This window comes from Lasioglossum baleicum, chromosome 4 (assembly GCF_051020765.1).
Source record: "Lasioglossum baleicum chromosome 4, iyLasBale1, whole genome shotgun sequence".
NCBI classification, from domain to species: Eukaryota; Metazoa; Arthropoda; class Insecta; order Hymenoptera; family Halictidae; genus Lasioglossum; species Lasioglossum baleicum.
In genome coordinates, this window is record NC_134932.1 from 5647303 (window position 1) to 5672174 (window position 24872).

At 43.3% G+C, this 24872-nt stretch overlaps 4 protein-coding genes across 14 annotated transcripts in view; 2 read left to right on the plus strand and 2 right to left on the minus strand.

Annotated features, from left to right (window-relative positions):
- The window catches only part of LOC143208013 (uncharacterized), a 36939-nt gene extending 35414 nt beyond the window's left edge, over window positions 1-1525 (minus strand). For 4 of the 6 annotated variants that reach the window (XM_076422023.1, XM_076422021.1, XM_076422024.1 and 1 more), the window contains exon 1: window positions 168-1525. In XM_076422023.1, coding sequence (XP_076278138.1) covers window positions 168-551 — 384 coding nt within the window. In that variant the 5' untranslated portion in view covers window positions 552-1525. The remainder of the gene's footprint in view (window positions 1-167) is intronic. The other 2 variants (XM_076422022.1, XM_076422020.1) reach the window with 1 other exon arrangement.
- A 2009-nt stretch (window positions 1526-3534) lies between these two features.
- On the plus strand, window positions 3535-15591 carry LOC143208019 (piercer of microtubule wall 1 protein-like). The gene is made up of 2 exons (XM_076422042.1): window positions 3535-4075; window positions 7242-15591. The coding sequence occupies exons 1-2, from the start codon at window positions 3952-3954 to the stop codon at window positions 7451-7453; spliced, it is 336 nt and encodes a 111-aa protein (XP_076278157.1). The 5' UTR covers window positions 3535-3951; the 3' UTR covers window positions 7454-15591.
- On the plus strand, window positions 5415-6806 carry LOC143208017 (uncharacterized). The gene has a single exon (XM_076422037.1). It carries the CDS (start codon window positions 5530-5532, stop codon window positions 6538-6540), a length of 1011 nt encoding a protein of 336 aa, XP_076278152.1. The 5' UTR covers window positions 5415-5529; the 3' UTR covers window positions 6541-6806.
- The window catches only part of Syn (synapsin), a 61869-nt gene continuing 45748 nt past the window's right edge, over window positions 8752-24872 (minus strand). For 3 of the 6 annotated variants that reach the window (XM_076422033.1, XM_076422031.1, XM_076422032.1), the window contains exons 7-10: window positions 19526-19731; window positions 18545-18809; window positions 17993-18251; window positions 8752-17542 (exon numbers count right to left, since the gene is read on the minus strand). In XM_076422033.1, the coding sequence (XP_076278148.1) occupies window positions 17370-17542; window positions 17993-18251; window positions 18545-18809; window positions 19526-19731 (903 nt within the window). In that variant the 3' untranslated portion in view covers window positions 8752-17369. The remainder of the gene's footprint in view (window positions 17543-17992; window positions 18252-18544; window positions 18810-19525; window positions 19732-24872) is intronic. The other 3 variants (XM_076422034.1, XM_076422035.1, XR_013008807.1) reach the window with 2 other exon arrangements.

A 24872-nucleotide genomic window follows, 5' to 3' on the forward strand; every position in this document is an offset into this window, starting at 1 on the left:
GCTTTAATGGCGTTCACTGTAATACCGGTATTAATTTCTTATTAACCTCCGACCTTTGATCACCTCCATGTTCGCGATCATTCAGAAAGCGAGATTAGTGGGCGTAGAAACGCCGTAGCTTTAGCTAGCCTATAAAGCCGAAAGAAGTAACTGTGAAACAGGATTACCTTCGGATTCCGAACTTCGGTCTCGGTGTTCGCGGTGCCATTGTTCTTGCAGTCGTGTTGCGCCATGTGCCTCGTGTCGCCAACCGATTTCGATCTCTTCAAGCATTTCCTAGGCGGTTTCGCCGGCGCGATGCTCGCTCTTCGAATCGGCTTCTTCTTATTCAGCTCCATAAAATCCGGCCCCTGCCAGTCCCTCTGTATCAAGTTGCATTTTCTTCGCGCGTACAACGAGGGAAACTGATATCCGTCCGCACAATAAAGCAGATTTCGCGTCTGCTGGGTGACGTACACGTCACCGAACACGCGCTCATTCTCCACGGACACGCATTTCACGCGGTAGCTGATTTCCGCGTATTTCTTCAGCGGCGTCACGTTGCAGCTCATCTTCCGTCAGCTGTTTCGATTATCCTCTCGAACGGAACACGAAAATCGACAAACTAATCCGCGAGATAATTAATCTCTCCAACTGTTCTCTTCGAAATGTTCTACGATGACGTTAACATCGCGCGACCATCTTAATCGACATTGGTTACCCACATGTGGATCGCGACATTCCGCAACTCGAACGCGGAAACTCGTTAGCAGGTTAGAACGCGATTGGCTCGCGCCGCAGGAAACGCAGAAAATTATTGCGACTCGTTTCGCGCGAACGTTCGTGTTTTCCCAGCGATTCGGGAGCTCGGAATTAACATAATTGAACGATCCGTTCGCGAGCTCTGTCGTTGAGCCAACAGATAAATCGCCGGACAATACCTCTATGACATTCGCACGCGGAACAGGAGATAAAGAACGACCTTCTTCGCAGTTGCAATTATCTGACATTTATCATTTTTGATACGGCGACGCGCCGTAATTGTTCCTACCGCCACCCGCTGACGCAGAAATCAAGGTTTGCCGAGTCGAACATGTGTCTTTGCTATTGTTGCGAACTGGGCCGGTCATCGGCGACAAGCAGAAACGTTGTCGTGAATTATGGGAACATGTTTTCGCAAACGATCGGTTCCGGTGGCATTATCGGAACCGGTTCGTGTCCGTTCCTATGTTTCTTGAAATGAAATTTGATGTTGCAATTAATTATTAGAATATCTACCACGTCCAGGAATATTTTGGTTTCGTTAAAGTTTGTTCTTTTATTCTATGTGCCGGCACATTACTCGTTTGAAAATAAATCCACAAACACTGTCACTTATTTTCGCTTTTATAGAGTTCGTGCACGAGTTAAGGAGGATATATGTTCGCACATTTTCGTACGGTGTGTTGAATTGAGTCGACTACGTCCACTTTTTACAGCACAGCACTGGCATCGTGGCCCTTATCGGGAGTCCGGTATTACACTTCTGGTGGACAGACCGCAACTGGAAGTGTCGGCGATGATAATCGTTTCATTAAGTCCATACCTACGCTCGCGTTGTCGCCGAGTCTATCGGCAGAGGCGATGCACAACTAATGGAACAGTTGTGCATTAAAATTGCCACGTGTCCAGCGAAAACACGATACACTTCGGGCATCACTGAAAATAAAATTCAACGTCAGTAATCCGCTCGTTTATAACCAAGACAATTTTATTTCAGCACGGAACATTAATGTAGGAGTTGCAAACCAAGAAAAAGAAGCCATGTGTCCAGTACAAATCCGATAAACCTCGTGGATATTTGAAAAATAAAATTGAACGTTAATGGTCCGTTTACAAAAAAGCCAATTTTATTTCAGCACGAAACGTCAACGTGGGAGTTTCGAAACGAGAAAAAGAAGCCACGTGTTCAGCGAAAATCCAATAAAACTGATGAATCTCTGCAAAATCAAATTTAAGGTTAATGGTTCGCTTGTTTATAACAAAGGCAATTTTATTTTAGCACGGAACGTCAATTCAGAAGTTTTGGAAGAAGAAAAGCAAATATCCTGTGAAAATGAAGTGAACCTTGTGGATCTATGCAGAACAATATACAACATTAAAAATCTGTTTGTTCGATAGTTAGAAAAATGTTGGCATTGAACGAAACGTCAGTACGAACTTTCGGGAGAAGAAAAGCGAGAAGTTGGACGCGCAATGAAAAACTTTTAATTATTTTATACCGAGGACAGCGTAGAGGAAGGTCGGAGCGATTCGGTTTTTCCTCAGGTTTAATTTTCTTGGCTCGCGGTTCGCGGGTAATTGCCGACGAAAAATGTGTCTTACCGGTCACGTCCTATTCCCGCACCGTTCCCGCGGACGTTCTCGCAGGAAGTTCGTGGGGAAGCGCGATTTCAAGCCGGTCAACGAAACCACTACTGTTATCGACGTCGCTGATAGCGCGACCGATGTAATGTAGTGCATACTCAGCTAGAATTTTAAATGCTTGCCGGGCGTGCAGTAGTCGTTCACCTGGCTGGTTCAATAACCCTCTTTCCTCACAAAAAAGAGCGCTCCGAAGGGACCGAGCCCCTATCTTCTCGCTGGCAAGTGCATACAGCCGACTATTTTAAGCGTGAACCTGTTTATAAATACATTTTACGTAACAAAATGTGTGACAGACCCAGAAATTTCATCTCCTTAACAGTCTTCACACAAATTCTCTCTGAAATCCGATTCTAGAAAACAACGAAAATGATTCCCTTGCATAAACATACAGTAAGGAGCATAACTGATTCCACACACTTTAAATCAGAATAACTTTTATATGAATGAACCAAACGACTTCAATCTCTCTGTAAGGCTAGAAGAATTAGTTTAGTAAATGATGTGTAAAAAGAATGTTGGAAAAATGCATTTGGACGGAATTGTGAAAAACAATAGTAACAATTGATTTTTACAACTTTTTAGCTGGGCCAATAACGAAAATTTGGAAGATGTGTTTTATCAACTGGTATAAATTATAAAATAATTCCAATTATCGATCGTAAATGTTGACTATGAAATTTATAGATGCTTTCGGCGCTACCGTTTCGAACAATTACTAATATAGCAATTTTGTTTAGAAGCAAATTTCCACCTTTGATAAAGGTTCAAAACAGAACCGAAACGTCAGGAAAGAAGTAAATTTTTTGCAAAATTGCTATATTAGTAATTGATCGAAACGGTAGCGCCGAAAGCATCTATAAATTTGATGGTATTGAAATTGGTTAATTGGTTTACGAATTATAAACGATCAAAACTGGTAAAAAGGCCGAAAATCTTGAAAAATCGCAATTTTTAACACTTTAACAGATCGTTTATAATTGACCAGACACATCTTTTGATTTTTCGTTATTGGCCCAGCTGAAAAAGTTGTAAAAATCAATTTTTACTAATGTGTTTCACAATTCCGTCCAAATGCATTTTTCCAACATATTTTTTACACATCATTTACTGAACTAATTCTTCTAGCCTTACAGAGAAATTGAAGTCGTTTGGTCTATTCATAAAAAAGTTGTTCTGATTTAAAGTGTGTGGAATCAGTTATGCTCTGTAAATAAATTAGAAATACAAATTCAAATTGAAAGCATATGTTTTTGAGCATGCGTTTACAAAAACTTTTGAAAACATCATGTATTCGTAGTGTCCCTTTGAAAACAATTATCGAAGACAGGAATTATGAAAATGATGCTGCTAAAATTTTGAATTTTAGCAGCAGGCCTGGCCATGGGATTATTGTTTGATCGATTGCACCCCACGTTCGAGATACCGTCGCTATAGGAACGAAACATTTGCGGCCGATGTCAGATCAGAAATTACAGCGTGGTTCCATGGTGTTCGACGGAGATTATGCTTTAGGAAATTGGCGTCAGGATACGTTTGTATCTGGATTGATTCGCGGGACGTCCGAATATGATAGAAACGCGATGTGTTTGCGCAGAAAAGAAGGCTCAGGAGAAGGGAAAGGACGCGTTGGGTCCTCGCACCGATGACATTTACGGAACCTGCAATCTTCCGACTCGCTTCATGTACCCACGTGAGTCTAAATAATTTATCAATAGCGACGTTTCGCATCGTACATGCTCGTTCGATAGTTCCGAGCCCCATCTATCCTGCTGAATTTATTATATTGACCCTTTGTGCCGCGTTTCTCTTTCGAAATTTCTCGCGCGCTCGGGTTATATACGAGACTGCGGTATCTCGATAATAATTTTTGGTTACGTACACGTTTTATATCATTTTGCAGTCGCACTCTTGCTCTTCGAAACGAATTTATTTGGTGCAATTAAAAGTCTCTTTTATCTCAAAAATAAAACATTGAACATTATTCGGAACAATCAAACGTTACAATGATTAAACTTAATATTCCAATAAAGATTGCTTTCAATTTCTGTGCAACAGTGAACAATGTATCGTTACCGATAGCAAATTATAGCGATGAATACGTCTGTCGTCATGCGAGACATGTTTGTTCTGCAGTCTGATTCCGTGACCGAATTAATTAATGGAAATTTAATTAATATGGATATGCAAATGTGCGCAGGCGGTTCGCATAAGTGGTTTCCGATTCGGTTTCGTGTATCACAGGAATAACAGACTTCGCGGAAGACAATTGCTATAAGAAGTTTCTCCGTATTAAAACGATAACGCTCTGCTATTAATAAGCCAGCGCTCACGATCGCTACTCTCGCCAAGGCTTATCGGTGTTCCAGAGCATTTTTGCACATGTCGCAGGAACCCTTCACGAGATAGCCGTTGTTGGAAATGTACACAATTCCTCTCTTTCAACGCATCTTTCGCTGTTACCCGTTTCTGTGCCATAAAGACTGAAAGAATAATTTACCGAGAAGCGTATAAAATCGTAATTGCATCCATGACGTGCAGTCTACCCCGTTGAGAAACAGCATAATTAAAAATTTCGAAATGCAGCGCTATTTTGAGTTGCTTGATTAATTCTACCTCGCGTTACACTTCAATTAAAATACGGTTTCACGGCAACCGTAAAATTCGCACGGAGCCTCGAAATAAAACGGCGAAATTTGCTTTGAAGTTCAGCAGCCGCCAGCCTCAAAAGAATATGAGAAGCGGTCGGGGCGAAGCCGAAAATTCGGAAAAATCTCCGGTGTCCGTTCTGAAAAAGCGAATTACGAATATTAATCTCGGTCGGCGGTCGGACGAGGGAAGGGAAGGGGGTTAGTCCGGTGAAACGCGATTTCAATAAAATTGAATTCCAAGATGAAACGCCGGTGGTCAACTTATCAGGGCGAGCGAGATACAGAGGTTTTAATAAAGGCAGCGGGAATCGGCGCGCGGCAAAATGAATAAAACATCGAACTTCTACGAAACTGGGCAGCGATCGCGTCGTATTGGACGCACGCATCGAGTGCTATATCATTTGAGAAGTAACCGTCGGTGTTACACGCTCGGCCGCTCTCGGATAGGTCTTAATCTCGAAGCCGTTCAGTGGGCATCCAGCATTCTGAGGGAACCATGCGCTTCCTCTTGCTCGTTTATCTCCTGTTATCGGTCAGTGGTCAAGACGCTAGCTCGGAGGAAGTCGACTGCCAGGTTTACAACCATCTTTACGTTTGCCTGGTGAACGGCGTGCTGCAGAACGTCGCGTTCGAGGATGTCAACGAGGTGCAGACGATCGAGGACATAGAGCTGCACCTGGAGGGCCTTGGTATCGCGGAGATTGCCAAGGACGCGTTCCTCGAGGTGTCTAATTCTTCAGCGATCTATCTGCGTGACAACGACCTGACCGTCATCTCCAGACACTATTTCACCGGCTTGGACCAACTGACGTACCTGGATCTGAAGAACAACACGATCATCGAGCTAGAGGATGGCGCGTTCGCGAGGCTACGCAGCCTGGAGACCCTGCTGCTCGACTACAATAACATCTCCAGCTTCAAACCCGGCACCTGGAAAGGTCTGAACGATCTCCGAGAGCTGTACGCCACGAACAATAATATTGTTCTGAGGAGAAACATGTTCAAAGGACTCAGACACCTAGAGACGCTCGCGCTAGACAACAATGAAATTACCGAGCTACCCGTAGGCACCTTCGATGGATTGCCGCACATCGATCTCCTCTATCTCTCCAGGAACAATATTTCATCCCTTCATTCCGAGACCTTTCGAGGGCTCGGAGAGGTGAACGAATTGGATTTGGGGAGAAACCCGCTGACGAATCTACCCGCTGGCACCTTTCGACACCTGAGGAAGCTGAACTCCTTGTGGCTGAACGGGAATCGTATTGTCGCGCTCAGGGCCAACGCTTTTGAAGGATTGGATAATTTGCTGGTCCTGTTTCTGAGTGGCAGCGAGCTGCATCACGTCGATATGTCCGCCTTCGGGAGGATGAAGAACGTGACGGTGGATCCTGGGTTCAAGATACGCGGAGCTTTCGTCAATCGTATCTCGAATATGCATGGACGGTTTCAGTGCCACAGTGTTTCCGATCAGTTGCCGTACGAGTGCGTTGCAACTAAACCTTAAAGTGATGACCGAATGTGAAGCGAGGCTTATTGTAATCCGCAATTTTTGTATCCTAACGAATGCTGTTGTCAGTCGAATTTATATATATGTATGTAAATAACGCTGCGGAGCGCATGGTTTTTTAATAAAGTTTTGTATAAACAGTTGTTCTCGATTTTCTTGAACTGAATGAAAATTAGGGGATTTCGAGAGAGAGCTTAATGTTTAGGCACGTACACTATATTTTTACCATGTGAATAACACAGTGGCGCACCCTGGATGCAATCTTGGGGGGGGGCGAGTTGAACCCTTTTTTTTAACCAACATATCTGGTAAGGGCTATTCTGCGATTTTAATTTTGGAAGGTAAACATTTTTTTTTCTTTTGGGGGGGGGGGACTTGGCCCCTGCCCCCCCCTGGGTGCGCCACTCGAATAACATATCCACCATTTTGGACGTATAAACTTGTTGTGCGGAAATTAAAGTTCTAGTCGAGAGAGGCTGACCTTTTTCAGAACCCGTTTTTAAAAATTGGAAAGTGCAGAAACATCGCAGTCTATTAATGACATACATGTATTATTGTATTCGTGGTAGTCACAGATTTTCATGACATCGTGCAATAAGTCAAACTGTATGCAATATTGTTGAGCGCCTAGGGTGCTCGATAATAAGAGCCCATCGCGAAACAAAGGGCAGTTTATCCGATGAAAGTTATTTTTGCAGGAACCTTCCTGGGGTACCGGCAGGACGACAGTCCACTTCCGCATCCCTGTTACAGAAGCACGGCGATGGATTACGGATGGTACGCGCCATCCATACACACGGTGCCTACGAGATATTACCCGCGAAACACTTCTTTCAGCCAACATCAAGCTCTCGGCGGAATGTATAGAAATTGCTCCCTCAACACGGAACTGGACAAAAGCATTGTTTAAGTATCTTATCAGCTGTCTATGAAAATAATCCACCTCGATTCAGCTAGCTTCGCGTGCACAATTATACAACATCCAACTAGAGGAGATATATTTCAGAAACATATAAATTATACACCTTGTGTACCCCACCTATTTTCAATAAATCTTTTAAATATAACTCTACATCTATCTTCAATAACTCTTTTATATATGATTTTATATATAAGATAAAATTCAATGGTTACATTTTAATTTTGTACATTAGTCACCATTCTTTTCTACAATTAGAAAATCGTGCTGTGTTTGAAAATAAAATTCAATGGATGTATTTTAAAGAATATTCCACACACTTTAAATCAGAATAACTTTTATATGAGTGGACCAAACGACTTAAATTTCTCTGTAAGGCTAGAAGAATTATTTTAGTAAATGACGTGTAATAAATAAGTTGAAAAAATGCATTTGGTCGGAATTGTGAAAAACAGTAGTAACAACTGATTTTTACGACTTTTTAGCTGGGCCAATAACAAAAATTTGAAATATGTGTTTGGTCAACTTGTATAAATGATTACGTTCTGAAAATTTCATTGAAATTGGTTAATTGGTTTACGAATTATAAACGATCAAAACTGGTAAAAAGGCCGAAAATCTTGAAAAATTGCAATTTTTACCCCCCACTTTTGATCATTTACAATTTGCAAACCAATTAACTAATTCCAATGAAATCTTCAGAGCGTATATAATTTATACCAGTTGACCAGACACATCTTTTGAATTTTCGTTATTGGCCCAGCTAAAAAAGTTATAAAAATCAATTTTTATTATTGTTTTTCACAATTCTGTCCAAATGCATTTTTCCAACATATTTTTTACACATCATTTTCTAAACTACTTCTTCTAGCCTTACAGAGAAATTGAAGTCGTTTGGTCGATTCATAAAAAAGTTGTTCTGATTTAAAGTGTGTGGAATCAGTTATGGTTCTTGCTGTATATTAATCAATTATATAGTCACCATTCTTTTATGCAATCATCTAATACATAGTGTAATAAGTAGGCTGTGGATATTGTGCAGTTAGAATCTTTAGATCAATAAACTATATCAATGTAGAGATAGGTTTTATTGCTGTCGTCGAGAAAAATTTTTATATTTTCGCTGATAATACTTTATATCTGAAAACTATTTTTCCTTTTTCGTGCTTTTGCTAAAGAGAGAACAATCGAATGTTTTTCCAAAATATTCTAACCACGAGTTTCTGTGTTGGAACGTTATCGATCATTGACAAACAGGGTTAACGAAACGGATAAACGAATGCGTAATGTTCTATGTTTATATATATTCTTTATTATTACAGTTTAGCTTACGCATCGCAGTAATCGTATTTTTTAACAGACCCTACGCAGGCGACCCAGGATTATACTGCGTCCCGACTCTACCGCTGACTAAAATGGTGTCTTTACGCTCGGATTATTGTTTACGTTCACTAACTTTGTCTTCGTTACAGCGTTCTCCGTTATTTGAATTCGCCAGGGTCTTCGGTAATCATCCAATTCTCCGACTTGAGAGTTCCTTTACAAACGTCTGATAATTCGAGTGCATATATGCCATTTCATCGATTACGCTGGTTTAGTGGTGTCCATCATAGTGGTAATGGTAACTTCAACATAGATTTTCATATATATATATATAATTTTCGTTTTTTATATATATATTTATATGTATTTATAAATGTGTGTACATAACACAATGCGACTGCTCAATTTGTCAAAGAGTTTTCTCAACATTTCAAATGCTTCAACAACCATAACGACCCGCTGAACGTGTCTCGGTCAACGTTTCATCGTCCTGTATGGTACTATTTACCGGTATGCAAGTTCTACGCTCGCTTCCTATCCAAAGAGACTCTGCAAACGTTCGTTCAAGATATATTCGATCAACGGCGCCGCGTCATCGACGATTTCACGGAGCCACCGTGGTCGCGTCGAGAAACAGAAAACCCGCGGCAGCCTGGTTTGCCACCCTTGTCGAACCGAAACTAGTTTGCCCAGCGATTTTCCACATCATGTCACGTATCAAAATGTTCTTAATGGCGTCATGTGAAAAACTGAGCGAACCCGAGAAAGACCGCGCCGGCTGAGAGCAGGAAGCTGTCCGGAACGCCGCCGTCCACGAACAATCTTATTAAACGTGACGCTTTCAAGTCCGTGAATCTTCCTGCTCGACGTCGAACGCGTTCCCGGCCGTGTACTCGTGCAAATTCCTCGATCCCTTCATCGCGAACGAAACGCGGAAGCACCGACGAAAATTTAAACAAATCCGTCCGACAACTGATCTCATTCGCGATTGTATCTTCAAGCGAAGATCGATCCTTTATACCGTTACCATTTCGGATAGCGATACTATCCTCTCCAGGATAACAGTATGGTAGATCGATCCGTTATGATCTCATTAACATCGTGAAACAATAGGACCCTTCAAACGTTGTTCACTCTGCCAAGACTCGTACGGAGCTCCGTGAAACGGCCTAGCTACCTGTCCCCTAGCGTTTATCTCGTTCCCCGACACGATATTACGGAACAAGTTGCAAGTCGACAACCCAGTCAGGTGGTCGGAGAAAACCTTTCCCACGATATCCTCGGAGGAGCCTTTCAAGGGACACGCTCGTTTCCTGGCCACGAGGAGAATCGATCGGCAGCAATAAGACGCAGCGGCCGCGTCAGCGTTATTCCTATACATCGCTTACTACTTGTACCGTTCCCTCGGAGTCTTAATCGTAATTAATACTTTTAATATAAATAATCATTACATTATACCATACTCGATAATCCAATGATGATCCTTAACGGCTAAACGATGACAGATAGAACTCGCATTTTACGCAATTACTTTAACACCCCAATCCGATTGCTCTTCGTCTTACGTGGCGGTTAGATACACGTGGTAAATGATTTCGCGATCAGGGATGATCGCCGATCGGACTGCGGACGAGATCGAATTTACGGATCTTGGCATCGAGTCGACGGTTTCGTCGGGTTCCAAGCTGGGTAACGATTCGTCAAATCTTACAGCTCGTTTAAGCCGTAAGCTTGTATAGGATCCGCGCAGTTCAATCGACGATCGGTCGGAACCGAGTGCACACGCTGAGTTCGCGATCGCGTCGGTCGTGTTCGTTGTTCGTGCGATGTGTGACGTATAATCGAGGCACTCAAAGTTGCATCTTTACTTTGAGCGGCCTCGGCTATCAGCGGGAGAAAGGTGGGCGATCAGCGAATCGGCGTCCGTCGCGCTGATCGTAGCCGTGGAAATATGGATATTTTCTTCGTGTAAGATGGAATATCGTGTTCTCGATCTTTGAGTAGATATTTTTCTCGATCGTGTCGATTTCCCCGGGTCGATCTCGCGACTCGGTTCCGCCGGATCGCTCGAAGTGTCGCGACGCGTCTGGGATAAACCGCGTCGCGATCAGAACATCGATTCAACGCTAACGCTACTCTCTCACACTTGTCTCGTTTGAGGGGCGCGATCGCGAGAAGGATTCTCGCGACGCTCCACTCGTGAATACCTTATATTGTCGTACAATTGATATCAAATATCGTTTCTCGGATCGAGGACCGGGCCCGCGCCTGCGGCGTCTCCGCTCGCCGATCGGAGAGAAAGTGATCGACGATCGGGGACACCGTCCACGTTCGGAGGGAAACGTGGCGGACACACATTTCTCTCTACGGACACGATCCTCTCCACTCTTCCGTTGTCTTACATACATTATATAGCATTCCGACCAATTTACAATTAATTAGACCTGAAACTTCCCATTTTCCCACATATTTACGGCACCGGTTACGTCCCTGGAACAATAGGCTCCGTTTTGTTCGTCCGGGTCGATAAGCTACACTTGCCTTGTGTCTTTTACATACGTGTATGGTATATAATACGTTCGTGTACATGTCTGTGTATGTGTGTACGTGATCCTGTAGAATAATTTTCCGTGTACACATCTCTGCGTACGTGTTCGTTCGCGTGGATACGTGTGTATGATTATAGTACATGTTGGCTAGCACTCATTGAAATCAAGGAGGTAACATACGGTTACATAGAGCCTAACTTGCTAGCCTATCATTGATAACCTCGCCTTAACCGATTAAGTACTTCGTTATTACCTTAAATCCGTTACACAGAGACACTGAATATAATGATCAAGGGGACGAGCGTCGCCGCGATCGGCTAGCCTGTGCTCGATCCGCGTGTAGCGGAAGCCGAACCGGCGAGGTTCCAGCTCTGGATCATGGTTGCTTCACAATTTGTGTTCCGACCCTTCATGATTCGTTGTAATTAGATCGTAGTTTGGTGTTACTTCTCACAACCAAAGCGTCGTCGTCCAGAACAGCAAGAACGATTCATTGGTGTTAGGTGTCCAGCTTCAACCCAGCTAGGGAGGTGTCTAGTCTCAACCTGTCAGCTAGGTGTCCGCCTTCGACCAAGCTAGTTAGGTGTCCAGCTTGAACCTGGTAGCTAGGTGTCCACTTTCGACCTAGCTATTTAGATGTCCGGCTTTATCCGTTAACTTAGTGTCTAGTTTCGATCTAGCTAGGTAGGTATCTAGCTTCGACCTAGCTAGCTACGTGTCTAGCTTCGACCTAGCTAGCCATGTGTCTAGCTTGAACCTGGCAGCTATGTGTCGAGCTTCGGCCTAGCTACCTCGACGTCTAGCTTCAACCAATTAGCTAGGTGTTCAGCTTCTGTCTAGCTAGCTAGGTGTCCAGCTTGAACCTGGTAGCTAGGTGTCCACTTTCGACCTAGCTATTTAGATGTCCGGCTTTATCCGTTAACTTAGTGTCTAGTTTCGATCTAGCTAGGTAGGTATCTAGCTTCGACCTAGCTAGCTACGTGTCTAGCTTCGACCTAGCTAGCCATGTGTCTAGCTTGAACCTGGCAGCTATGTGTCGAGCTTCGGCCTAGCTACCTCGACGTCTAGCTTCAACCAATTAGCTAGGTGTTCAGCTTCTGTCTAGCTAGCTAGGTGTCCAGCTTGAACCTGGTAGCTAGGTGTCCACTTTCGACCTAGCTATTTAGATGTCCGACTTTATCTGTTAACTTAGTGTCTTGTTTCGATCTAGCTAGGTAGGTATCTAGCTTCGACCTAGCTAGCTACGTGTCTAGCTTCGACCTAGCTAGCCATGTGTCTAGCTTGAACCTGGCAGCTATGTGTCCAGCTTCGGCCTAGCTACTTCGACGTCTAGCTTCAACCAATCAGCTAAGTGTCCAGCTTCTATCTAGCTACCTAGGTGTCTAGTGACGATCGTCTACGCGACGAGCGAAGGAGTTAAGAAAAAGGAAACAGAGGATCGACGGAAGGGAAAGCAACGAGGCACTAAATCGGCAGCGCGAGCGCCGCGAGCTGAAATCGCCGGCTCGACTGCAAACGCGATCGTTCGGGCCCCAACTTTGCGGATCGAGCGCTCGTCATGCTCGGTGAGATGATTAGAATCCCACTTTTAACACTAGGCTCGATTTGTAATACCGATCCCGTAGCTTTCCGCATGATTCTTCAACAAAGCAACACGCGAGAAGCAGTGGAAAATCGGTGGTTACTCTACGACGAGCATAATCGTTTGAGCCTGGTTCCTTTCTATGTCCTTACTTAATACGGTGTCGTCGTCCAAGGCATCTAATTAGTTCCACGGCCTTAAAGTACGCTATTCACGGCGGATTTTAGCCAACAACGGGGTGTATTACACGACACATGGGGATTCTAGATAGATTAGATTGATCTTAAACGCTACTTACGCCACGGAAAAAGCGGGTAACTTCAAATGGAATGTAACTGTATGGATCAGTTCGTGGAACGGGAATACCTATCCTACTACTGGTATTGCTGGTACGTTGTTACGACGGAAATGAAACGTTAGTTGCTGACGTAAACGCGGTTAAAATTGTATGAAGAGGTATTAACGGCTGCTCACTACATCACACGGGCACTAGAACAGAAGATTAAAGAACAATTTTCGCTAAGAGCTTCAGCATTCGCGATCAAGCAAATGCCCGACCGTGTTGTTCGTTTCGGTGTCTAATTAATTTATCTATATCAACTTCGAAATGTCTAAAATCGCTCTTCTATTAATATAGATTATAAGAATCCTTCGTGTACCTCTAGGAGTGTTGAAAGTTGTTTTAGGATGTGTGTGTGTTCGTTAAATTTTGGGAGATTGTTCGTGGATCGTGTGTTCGGTGTTGATCAGACGATCACGCAAGTCGTTCCGGTCCGATTCCGAATCCGTCCCTAAGTCATCCCCAAGATGTCTCTGAAGGAAGCCTGCTAACTCTAGTCGTTACGTGGTTCGCAATAACTCAATGCCGTCGATTCGTCTAGACTCCAAACGCTTGAACCCAGCTTCCTTTTCTAGTTTCTATTCCTACCTAGTGCTTAAACTTGCACCCCTGAGATATTCGGTAATCTTTAACCGCATCTACGTATCAGTGCAGATCGAACCTGTTCTGCTCAGCGAGTCCGTCGAGGCGCGTTTACACTGGTGAAACGATCGGTTCAAACGATTCCATCCTTCTCAGACTTTCAACAATTCTCCGTGGCTCCCCTCTGTCAATAGAACAGAGATCGAGGCATCCACAGTGTACACGCACCCTTAAACTTCCGTTTCGTTCTGTGTCGTGGCGTCAGCTCCGAAAGCGTGTTCCGAACCTTCTCGAGGACTTTGCCACTCCTCTCGCTTATCCCGAAGCAATGAACGTTGCTCTCGGTTCGCTTTAGATGGCAACGGGAGCTTCGTAAATTCGGCTACCTTCCTGCCTAGCTTCAAAGCTTCTACTCCCATCGTTCTAAACTCCTACGCAGTCTACCACTGTCTACGTTTCTTCGTCCGTAGAAAGAAACCTCCTCGCAGAATTCCATTGAATCTAACGGTAACGCGAAACGAATCGTGTAATCGAGGTATGTATTATCATAATATCAACGTGTTTCTCGGTTTCGTTCGTTCCTCGTGGAATTGACATGTGAAATGAATCTAACGCCTTCGTTCCCCAGCTGATGTTTGATGCCTGGACGGTCTACCTGCACTTATCCACGGATACGAGCAACAAAGGTCTCGTCGCGATGATCATACAAATGCAATGGTGCACGTGTGTCTCATATAAAAAGTATAAACAATAGGATCACATGGTCAAGTGCGGGCAAGAGTGTTTTACAAAGAGATAGAGATAGGATAGATATAGATAGATAGAGACTTAGAGCAGTCTCGAATGAGTGAAATCGGTGACAAGAAGGGCACTTAAGTTGTCAAGGCACATCAATAACTAAACAGTCGGACGTCTATTACCTCATTAAACTCGTGAACTCGGGAGCCGTTTTACAAGCTGCAATGAACAGTCCAATGAAAAGCTACGAGCCGATAGAGTGTATCGAGCTGCAAAATTGTGCAAATTGAGGATGGATTAAGTCTTACATCTTTGCATCTGTATATTGCGTCAGCTATTTCCGTTCTACGCGTCGTTTCTCAAGCAATTCGAATCGAAAGAATTCTGAAATGGTGAAATTGGCCTTCATAGTTCTACGCATGCCCTATATCACACCTCTAACCAACGTAAACCATCATCGAAAACGATTCATTTCTAAAGAACCGAAGGTACGTTCCGTTGTACGTTTGAAAATTCGAACAGAACAGTGGAAGGAATTCTTTAGACTTTCGAAGCTGACACCACGAGGTCTGTCTTCGTCATAATATACGTTGATCAGCCCTTACGCTAATGTAATTTGAGATCATTTGGATAAAAGAGGTTTTGCGTCTCTCTCTCTCTCTCTCTTTCTCTTGCTGCCGATTGTTGTTCTTATCAGCCATTGTGTTTTCACATACGAGTACTGTTACCAAAGAAGCGAATCGCAACGCATCGTTCCGGCGAGCGGACACCCGATTATTATATATATTTGCAGATCATCAAACGTTCTCGGTTTGCATCGAATTTGCGCGAGCGCAAACAGTAGAATGCCCATTTTGTATATTTTTTTCCCTTTCACACTCTTTCTTCAAACTTCGTCCTCGCATGACACCGAGTCAACCACATTCGCGTTTCGTCTTCCCGTGCCCTAGTTCACGAACCTGTTGTTATCTCTTCTTCTTCTTCTTTTTTTTTTATTACATTTTGATTTTCCCATCACACGGTAGTCGATCTTAACTCTACGGACGAACGAACGTCCTTCGTTTTTCGCGAGTTTCCACCCCGGTCCGATCGAAACAGTCGCGACGACGACGCGAAAATCTCGGATAAACGACCACGTTCCGTTCGTTTCATTTTTTAACGTTTTTTTTTATTCTTTAATTTTATTTGGAATCCGGGACAGTTTTCAACATCGAGATGCTCGCGCTGTACGGAAGACAATGAATTTTGAACACGTCCAAATCGATCGGTCGCCGGCCGAGAGAGTTCCTTTTTGACTTGGCCGAAATATAATATTAGAGTCGTGTAACCGAGCCGGCGAGCCACGGAATAATTTTTTTCACCTTTTAGTCCGTTTCGTCCAACCATTTTGCGTTGCTCACATGCACGATATCAAAGTACTGTCCGCCATCGAAAGCTTAATGACTATTTGTGCGCTTAAGACACAGAGACGCGCGGATCGTGTTCTTCTTGACCGAAACGATAATGGTAACCGTATCGGCGATCGATCCGCTGTCCTGTCTCTAGCCAAATGTTCAAGTATAATGCCCGAATCTCCTCGTATTTTTTTGTTCTCCTCAATCATATTGTATGACGTCGGTTTACAAATATTTTAACAATTTTACAAATATTTTCACCTGCAAGACTTTTCCTTCTCCCGTTATCTTCCCTTCGCAATCCCAGTCGATTTGTTTCCAAACCCGTCGTTTCTTTTTCCCGCTATTTTTTCCCCTCCTTGCTCTTTCCCTTTCACAATCGTCTTCCTCTCGTCTGCGTTTCCTTTTAGACAATGCTCTATAATCGAAAGTTAAGCCTAAAAATGGTGGATCGCTGGAAGTAAAGTCGGATGAGGAGATGACAGGGGCCTATGGAACTGTTCTCTTCCTGTTTCTGAATCGAAAACCAAGTGCGGCGTTCCCGTAACCGAGACGAGAGAGTGTGCAGAACGGATACGTCGATGGTAACGAAACATAACCGGACGCTCGGAAAAAGTATTATTTTATCGTTCATTTAACCTGAGAATCTTCTTAGCCACTATTTAAATGCTGAATACATCGAATACATAGAACCTACATAGTATTTTTTCATTTTTTTCACTTGATTAATATACATAAACGACCACGACTTTTCTCTTAATCCCCCGGTGAATTTTTTGTCTAACCCCCCCAGTATCGAAACACGCAGTTAATTTTGATGGAACGCATAGATTAAATACTCAAGAGAACTCAACGAATTGATCAACCCGGTCAAGTAAACAATAGAAAATGTATCGGAAATCAGAATAAGAAGAAAAATCATCGATTCGCTCGAACGAATTCAATCGGAATGCAGAGGTACAGGGTAAAGGACGAATCGTGTTAATCGGTAAACGAATGGTATTTCTTTTTTAACGAGTTATGTTTATGTTTATACACATCGCCGTGGACCGTTAGCAAAATTTACATCGTTGCGTCGCGTCACGTGCGAGACGCTAGCGTCGTTTAATCGCGCTCGGTGATCTGCAAATATATCGATGTCGCGCTCGCTCGCGAATCAATCACGAATATCTAGCGAAATAGAATCGGTGTGTAAGCTAATCTAAATCAGGCCAGCCCAATGTAGTCGATAGAATCTCGGCAACAGCAACAAATCATTGTAGAATAATATGTAACGTAAATCGCTTTTCTATTATATGTATATAGTAAAGTTCTGAGTTGCGTCGTTCAGTGCATACTGATCTAACATAAATAAGCTTTGAGGAGATCTTCTTTGCTCCAGTACTTTCGTTCGATGAATTTACATGTCGCCGAATATGCCGGCGAACGTCTTCCGAAGATTCTTCATGGTGTCCTCGGAGTCTTCGTTCTGAGTCTGGCTGCCTTGCCGGTGGAAAGGTACTCTGGTTGGCGGCGGATCTTCGGGACGTCGTCCGACGGAGGGTGCGCTGCTCACTGTGCTCGATTGCGATGCTATGTGCCAAACAATGCAAAATTAATCATTTCATATCAACAGATCAAGATCTGTTTTTATGATTTTATAAGATTGAAATTTTAGGGGACTAACAAGGGAAGAACCCCAAGTGTCCGACTTCGATTTCGATAATTTTTTGTGAGATGATGGTATATGGATCCCTAATTACGTATGCAAAATATTAGGCGTAGTCACTCAATAGTTTTAAAGATATAAACAATTAAAGTTTCATGCCTTGTTGATATACCATGATTTGAGCTGTAGTTTAACTTTAATTGTTTATATCTTTAAAACTATTGAGTAACTACACCTAATATTTTGCATGCATAATTGGGGATCCATATACCATCATCTCGCAAAGAATTATCCAAATCGAAGTCGGACACTTGAGGTTCTTCCCTTGTAAGATTGTACAACTTTAAACTTCAGAGCTGAACTGAGAGACCTACACATGTGCAAACCTTGAGAATCACGGCGCTGCAGTTGATGGTGACTGTCCGTGGTTGTGGTGTCGGTGGGAATAGCAGTTGTAGACCCTAGAGACCCTATGCTTCCTATGCTTGCCATGGATCCTAGGCTTCCATGCGATCCCAGAGGTACAGGTGGTGGTGCTGGGCGATCTTCAACTGGACTCGTTGTTTGACTGGTGCCAGTTATTGACCCTCTGGACGCTGTTTTCGTCAACACGCTTGGGGGTCGGCAACATACCTGAAAAATTATCTCAATGTTAATATTCATTGTCCGTTTAAACTCGCTGGTACATCAATGGGTCATTGTAAAATGTCCGTTAAAACAATTTAGCAAAGGAAACTAGTTTTGTTTAAACTACGACATGGTAGACGTCGCATATGTGTCACGGTGAAACTGTCTTTACAGTTCGGCATTTCACCAAGTCATTTTTATCAGGAACGCATATAAAATCTTCAATTTACCTACAAGGACATCTTGATAGATGTACCCATAACATGAACCGTTAGAAAAGCATTAAACCCTTCCCTTACCTGCATCTTAGCGGTAACGAGGTCTGCGATGTGACGACGATCCTCTTCCTGTGTGTCTCCCATTAACGACAAAGCGCTGTCATTTACTTCGATTATGTACTCCCGGCCATCCTTCCCGACGAGCAGCTCGATCGCACAGATATCCAATCCGCCAAACAATTGTGACACGTGATCGATCCATGTACGGTGTTTCTCGCTCACGGCTAATTGCTCCAACATCGCCGAACCCGTGTTGGACTTCCAGTTTCCGCTTATGCTCTTCCGCCTGCATGCAATACCGACAACGGTTTTATACTATTCGTCTTAGGAAGTCCCGCGGCGTAATGATTTACGCATTCATCGCGGTTGCTCGGTCAATTAACTCCCGACCGGTGAGGTCGAGGCGAGACATCAATCCCTCAACGCGTCACATTTAATCATTTCTAATTGACAGTCGCGATTATTGGCAAACTTTTTCATCCGCCCCGCCACTCGGAGAATACACACCATCTTTTACATTAATCATTGCAATAGAAAAAGAACCGTCAATTTCTCTGGACATCAAAGAACAACGAGCTATCCGCAATTAAAATATCCAAGACTAATCGTCCGCGATTATTGTCATTTTACTGGGTGTTCCAATGATTTATACAGCCGGAGTCAAAGAATGGTTGGCAGGTGTGCATCAATCATGCTTCTGTCAGTTATACGCCGTACTCTGACACGCCTGTAGCCGCGTATTCAATTGTTAATTTCAATAAAAGGCGTTCGGTGGTCATTTATTTCAGATCATTCTCACCCACCACCGGTTCTCTACGTCCACCTACCCCTTGAAGATCGAACAACATTGTGGAGCGAAGTGTACATATGTACCCTATTGCTACATGCGGGAAACATTGCGGACTTTGTTCTCGACTCGTATTTATCGCGGATTATTGACGCCACTGGTGGATAGACACGGTCCGAACGGGTTAGCAGAGGACGTGGTTTCGCGACACTCACATGAATGCTTTGTAGTTATTGCCGATTTTCTGCACGTGCACGTCGTACTTGGTCTCCACGTACGGCTCCGCGGTGCTGTAGGTGTTTGCCAGTGCAGCCAACGAGGCGAGATCCAGAAACTCCTGATTCGTCTCGGCACGGGCTTTCCCCACTCCCCCGTGGGCGTGTCCGAGTTTCACCACGACCGGATAACGAGATGCGCTCACCTGCAAAAGAAAGATAATCGAGGTATATAATTAATGCGACGATACGATTACGTGACGAGTCGCCCCGAGCTCGTCTGTTTATGGCTCAGGCTGCCGGCGCCAGCCCCCGAGACCATCGAACGAGAGCTACGACCATCGAACGAGAGCTACGACCATCGCTCGGACGTTTTTATTAGATTACAGATGTCCGTGCGTTTCCCAGTTACAGGAAATTCATTACAATACTAATGTGTAGACAGCGGGCGAGTCGGTATAAATTAAGATAGCAAAAACATTATTTTTCAATCTATTAAACATATTTAGAAAGAAAATAAATTTCTAATTCACTCCAATGCAGGTAGAAAATTCTTATTTTGCTTAAAGATCCGTTGTCTACTAATGTGAAAGTTTATTGCATTTCATAAAGTCAAATGTATTCTAAATGATTTTAGCATCCGCATTCTATATTTCCTATGTGCCAAATTCAATTTACCGATAGGTGTACCTGGTGTAATAAATATGTTACGTGAATTATTAGCGAACGCGTGTCACCGTGTACCGGCAGGGGATCGATTAACAATAACGGTGGGAATTCTGCATTCCAATCTAAGATCAACGGAAACCAGTCTCCCGATGGGACGCCTACAGCAGTCTCGGGCCTGTCTTCCATAATCGAATACATTAACCGACATCTGTGAATGAAGATCAAAGTCTGCCGATACGCAGGCGGTTGATTAAGCAGTCTACAATATTCACGTGGGCTGGAAAAGATTATTACACGCCGATAGCACCGTCGCGTGTCATTCAGTTCCGCGAAAGTCTCTTCGAGTCGACTGTCCGTGAAACTATCTCCAATTTCCACGAGCGTCGGAAAAAAAGCGTTTCCTTCGAAACCGTGCACGCTGTCCGATCGTACCGGTTCTCGTTTACATAAACAACAATCGCTACAGTTTCCGTAACTACAACAATCACAATAGTTCTCCAGCCGAATCGATTTCGATAGATGACACAAGCCAGTGGATAGACTATCTTCCATTTTACCACGTTTTTATTAGCTCGCTTTCTTGTTTGTTTGTTCGTCTGTTCGATGGCAAATTTTGCAATTGATTTTAAACTAACTTCCTGATGAGCTAGAGACTTGAAATCGGTTACATGTTTCTCTTTCGAGAACAGCCTACGGTAGACCATAATTTCTACAACAAATTTCATCCAATCCCATGATCGAACGAAGAAAAGAGGGGTAGGACAGCATGAAACGTGAATGCTCTCCGGCTCGTCCCGTTAGCATAGATAACCGTGGTATTCTCGTTGATAGAAAGAAGTCTACCGTGACTAAGTGGTTGATATTGCCTCTAATCCTCTGACCAGTCTCGATCGCATCCTGTGCGCTCTTCTATCCATTCCCGGAATGTGAAATGTATTCGCGTCACCTGTCCGTTTACCAGCGTGAATTTTCGCGAAACCCATCTGCGACACTCGACTTAAAATCACATTCGAGATTAACTAGCAAAGTTTAAATTTGGTAGATTGAAACATCCTCTATATTTTCATCGAGACAGGATATTCCACATCAGGAGCATCAATTTGAAATTTTTCGTGCACCGTAGATTTAGACATAGTCAACCTGGAAACATTATCTGATCGAAGAATAGTATCCGCGACCAGAGCTTTATATTTAATTTGACAAATAATAATATAGATTGTCCCGCACTCCTGAGGCAAATCAATTTCTACGTACCTGAACGTGTTTTGAGAACTTAATTTGAGAAGTTAATCGTCAATCGTTGATTAAATGAAAAAATCGGCGATTGATTCAATCGATTGATGAAGTTAATCGTCAATCGTTGATTAAATGAAAAAATCGGCGATTGATTCAATCGATTGATTTAATCGTCAATCGTTGATTAGAAAAAGGAACCATCGAAAAATCGGATGATTTAATCAATTGTTGAAGACGGTCTATCCATAAATTGCAGGAAGGATTTGTAGGAGAATTGACGATTAATAATCGTTAATCGGAATTAACGGCTATAGTAGAAATTTAATCGTTAACCACAATTAACGACTAAACGAGGAGATTAATTGTTAATTGCGATTAACGATTGAAGTAGAAATTTAGTCGTCAATCGTTGATTAAATTCTTGCCCAACTCTGCTTTTTATGTAAATTTTAGGTTAAGACTTCTTTTTGTTATGTTCCTTTTTGTTTTTATCAGTTCTACTGTAAACACAACTGTAAACATTTGTATAAAAAGACCTCGGTCCGTATATACTAATAATAATAATAATAAATAATAAAATAATTTGTATGCTTCTGTATAGTGTCTCGTAATATTGTCGAAGAGTGTTTTTACAGGCCGGCGTAGAAAAAGGAAGTGGCTGTTTAATGGATTGCCCCTTCGTGTTCGTGTCCGGGCAGCCATAGGCCGGCAGCCCTCCGATGGTTCGCCGGTAGAGAGAGCAGTGCTCAAACTGAAACTGCACGTGTGCGAAACCGGCACGTGGGTGTCGCGAAACTGCAACCCTGAGCACCGCTGTTGTACGCGTGCCCCTTCTCCCCCTCGGACGGACACCAACGACGGGGATCAACGGCGAGGGACACAGAGATAAATCATTTATCGTGCCCAAGGGGACTTTCGAGGACTCCGAGGGCAGACAGGGGTGTCACCTTCAATTTCGTTTTCTCCCGCTCTCGGACGCACTAAAAATAATACGCGTTTCACGCGGACGGAACCGAACGTTTATATCCACGTGACACGCTGTCCCTCGGTAATGAATAAGTAAGTTTCGGTTACACGGAGATCATCGGTTACTTAAGAGTCAATGGTTTTTTCGAGACACGCTCGGTGTTCAGGTCGTTGACCCCTGACGGGCCACCGGCGAATTCCAATTAGAAAGCCGTAATTGGAGACTGCAATTAGCGTGTTGTAGCATCAAGGTTGTAGCCCCACTTTTCATGTCTTTTGCATTGTGTATTCTAAATAAGAGGAATATATACTGGACGTTTTTTTTTCATTTTAAGCATTTCAGATCTCAAATGAGATCTATTTCTGCTGCACTGAGATAAATTACAGTACATACACAGTCTACATTAAATCGAATCAAATTAAATTCGTAGTTTACAGTTTTTTAAGAAACTAAAAATGAGAGAACAAGCATTAATGTTGGGTCGGGCAACTAATATTTCTAAGCTTAAGCGTAATTGAAGTTTAATTTTACGCAGTTGATGAATTAACTTAGATCGCTGCAAATCGAAGAGGCTACATTGTCAAACAATTTGATTGATATCCTGGCTGCCGGGCACTAATAATTCCTACACGAAATAGAGACGCTTTAAGGCTCTAACAATCGGCTCTGCATCGATTGATAGTTACAATAAGTCCTCGTGAAAGACGTTCGTGTTTGGAATTGGAAATTAAAGTGCTGTTAAAATATGGTTTGTTGTAATTCGAAGGATTGCAGCCCTACCGTTTTAATTTGATGTCTCACGAAATTCGTAATTTCTGATATTTGAAACAAAGTGAGATTGTTTCCAATAATGTGATTCATCTGAAGATCAGAGGGTGCTCCGGACATTTGAGTGAGTCTGTACACGAGTACTTTCTAACGCGTTGCAGTACTTGTTGCGGTCCAAGCATGTTTCATTGGCATAAAAATATTCACCTCTTCAGCTAATCCCACATTAGCTTCACAAATCGATAAACTCAACCAACCAGTTATAAACTAATAAACTCAGCTAGCTGATTACTTTATACAAGATCAGAAGCAACAGTTTCACCAACGTTTCTTAAAACGTTTGCGTCTAGAGAAAGTCGAACGATGTTTTAAAATTCAGTAAACGACTTCAAACATACTATCACGTAACCACGACAAATCTCGAAATCGTTACAATTTGTTTCACGCAGTATCGGAATGTTTGAGCATAGAAATTCCGAAGAATTTGTAAACTCACGGATTCGTTCGTAATAAATTTAATTACCTCGACCACTTATCTTCCAATAGATACACCGTCGTCGTAATAACGTCCTTCGTTTGAAACTCTATACATGTCGAACGTTCAGACACCGGAATGCCTGGCGTTCTCCTCACGAGATATCCACGTATGCTAAATTTTATGTCTTCGTCGGCGCAACTTTAAACAGATAGGTTCCCACTAGGTCAGCAACGTTCTGTTTGTAATTTCGAGCTGTTTGGACTCTCGAATTCCTGAGATTCCGTCAATTCGAATATCCGTGTACACGGGGCGTCGAAATCCTCTCGAATGCACGGACAAAGTCACGATAATCGCAAAAGACAATTAAGAGAAAAATGCAATAACAGTCGTCTTTACGAGTAGGTACTTTGGTTACGACATTTGCCAAAAGAATTATTTCTCATAAAAATCCGCAGACCAATCATAACACAGTCATTGACAAACAATTTGATAGGTTTCCGGTGCCCAACGAGTTAATTAACAGAATCCCAGAGCCGTGGCATCATAGTAAAATGCAGATTCCATAGGCAAAGTCCGTTTCCGCCCAGTTCGGCTCCGTGTTCCAGAGTTCCGACCCGCCCGCCATAAATGATAGTAATCGTGGATGAAACGGTGATGAGTGGGACCCCCGCGAGCGCGTTTTTCGTTGAAGGGGGTCCACGGTCCCCCGAGAGCAAACAAAGAGAGAGAGAGAGAGAGAGGCAACAATCGATCGAGAAAGAAAAGAAAATAGATCGTCTGTAGTTCGAACCAAGAGAGGAATACATGGGAAGACGCCACTCGTGGAGGAGGAGAAAGATAGAGAGCTGTGGGTGGCCGGCGGGAGACGGAAAGTGAGCAAGGTATACCAAAGCGGTGGGAGATAGAGGCTTGATAGTAGGGAGACCTCTCGGTCGCTTGTGGAGGGGAAGCAGAGGATCAAACGAAGGAGGACAGAGCGAACGATAATGAAAACGCGGGAGAAGGACAGTCCGTCGACGGTGTCGGTGGATAGAGTGAGAAAGGTGAGCAATGTGGAACGAGCAGAAACGAGGAACGGAACGAGAGAAGTCGGATTGAAGGAATAGGGGATAAAGACGCGGAATAGGCTTGGGAGAGAGATCGAGAAAGAGGGTGAACGAGCTGGGTGAGAGGGGGAGAGAGAGAGAGAGAGAGAGAAAGGTAAAAGTCAGAAATGAGAAGCGGGACGG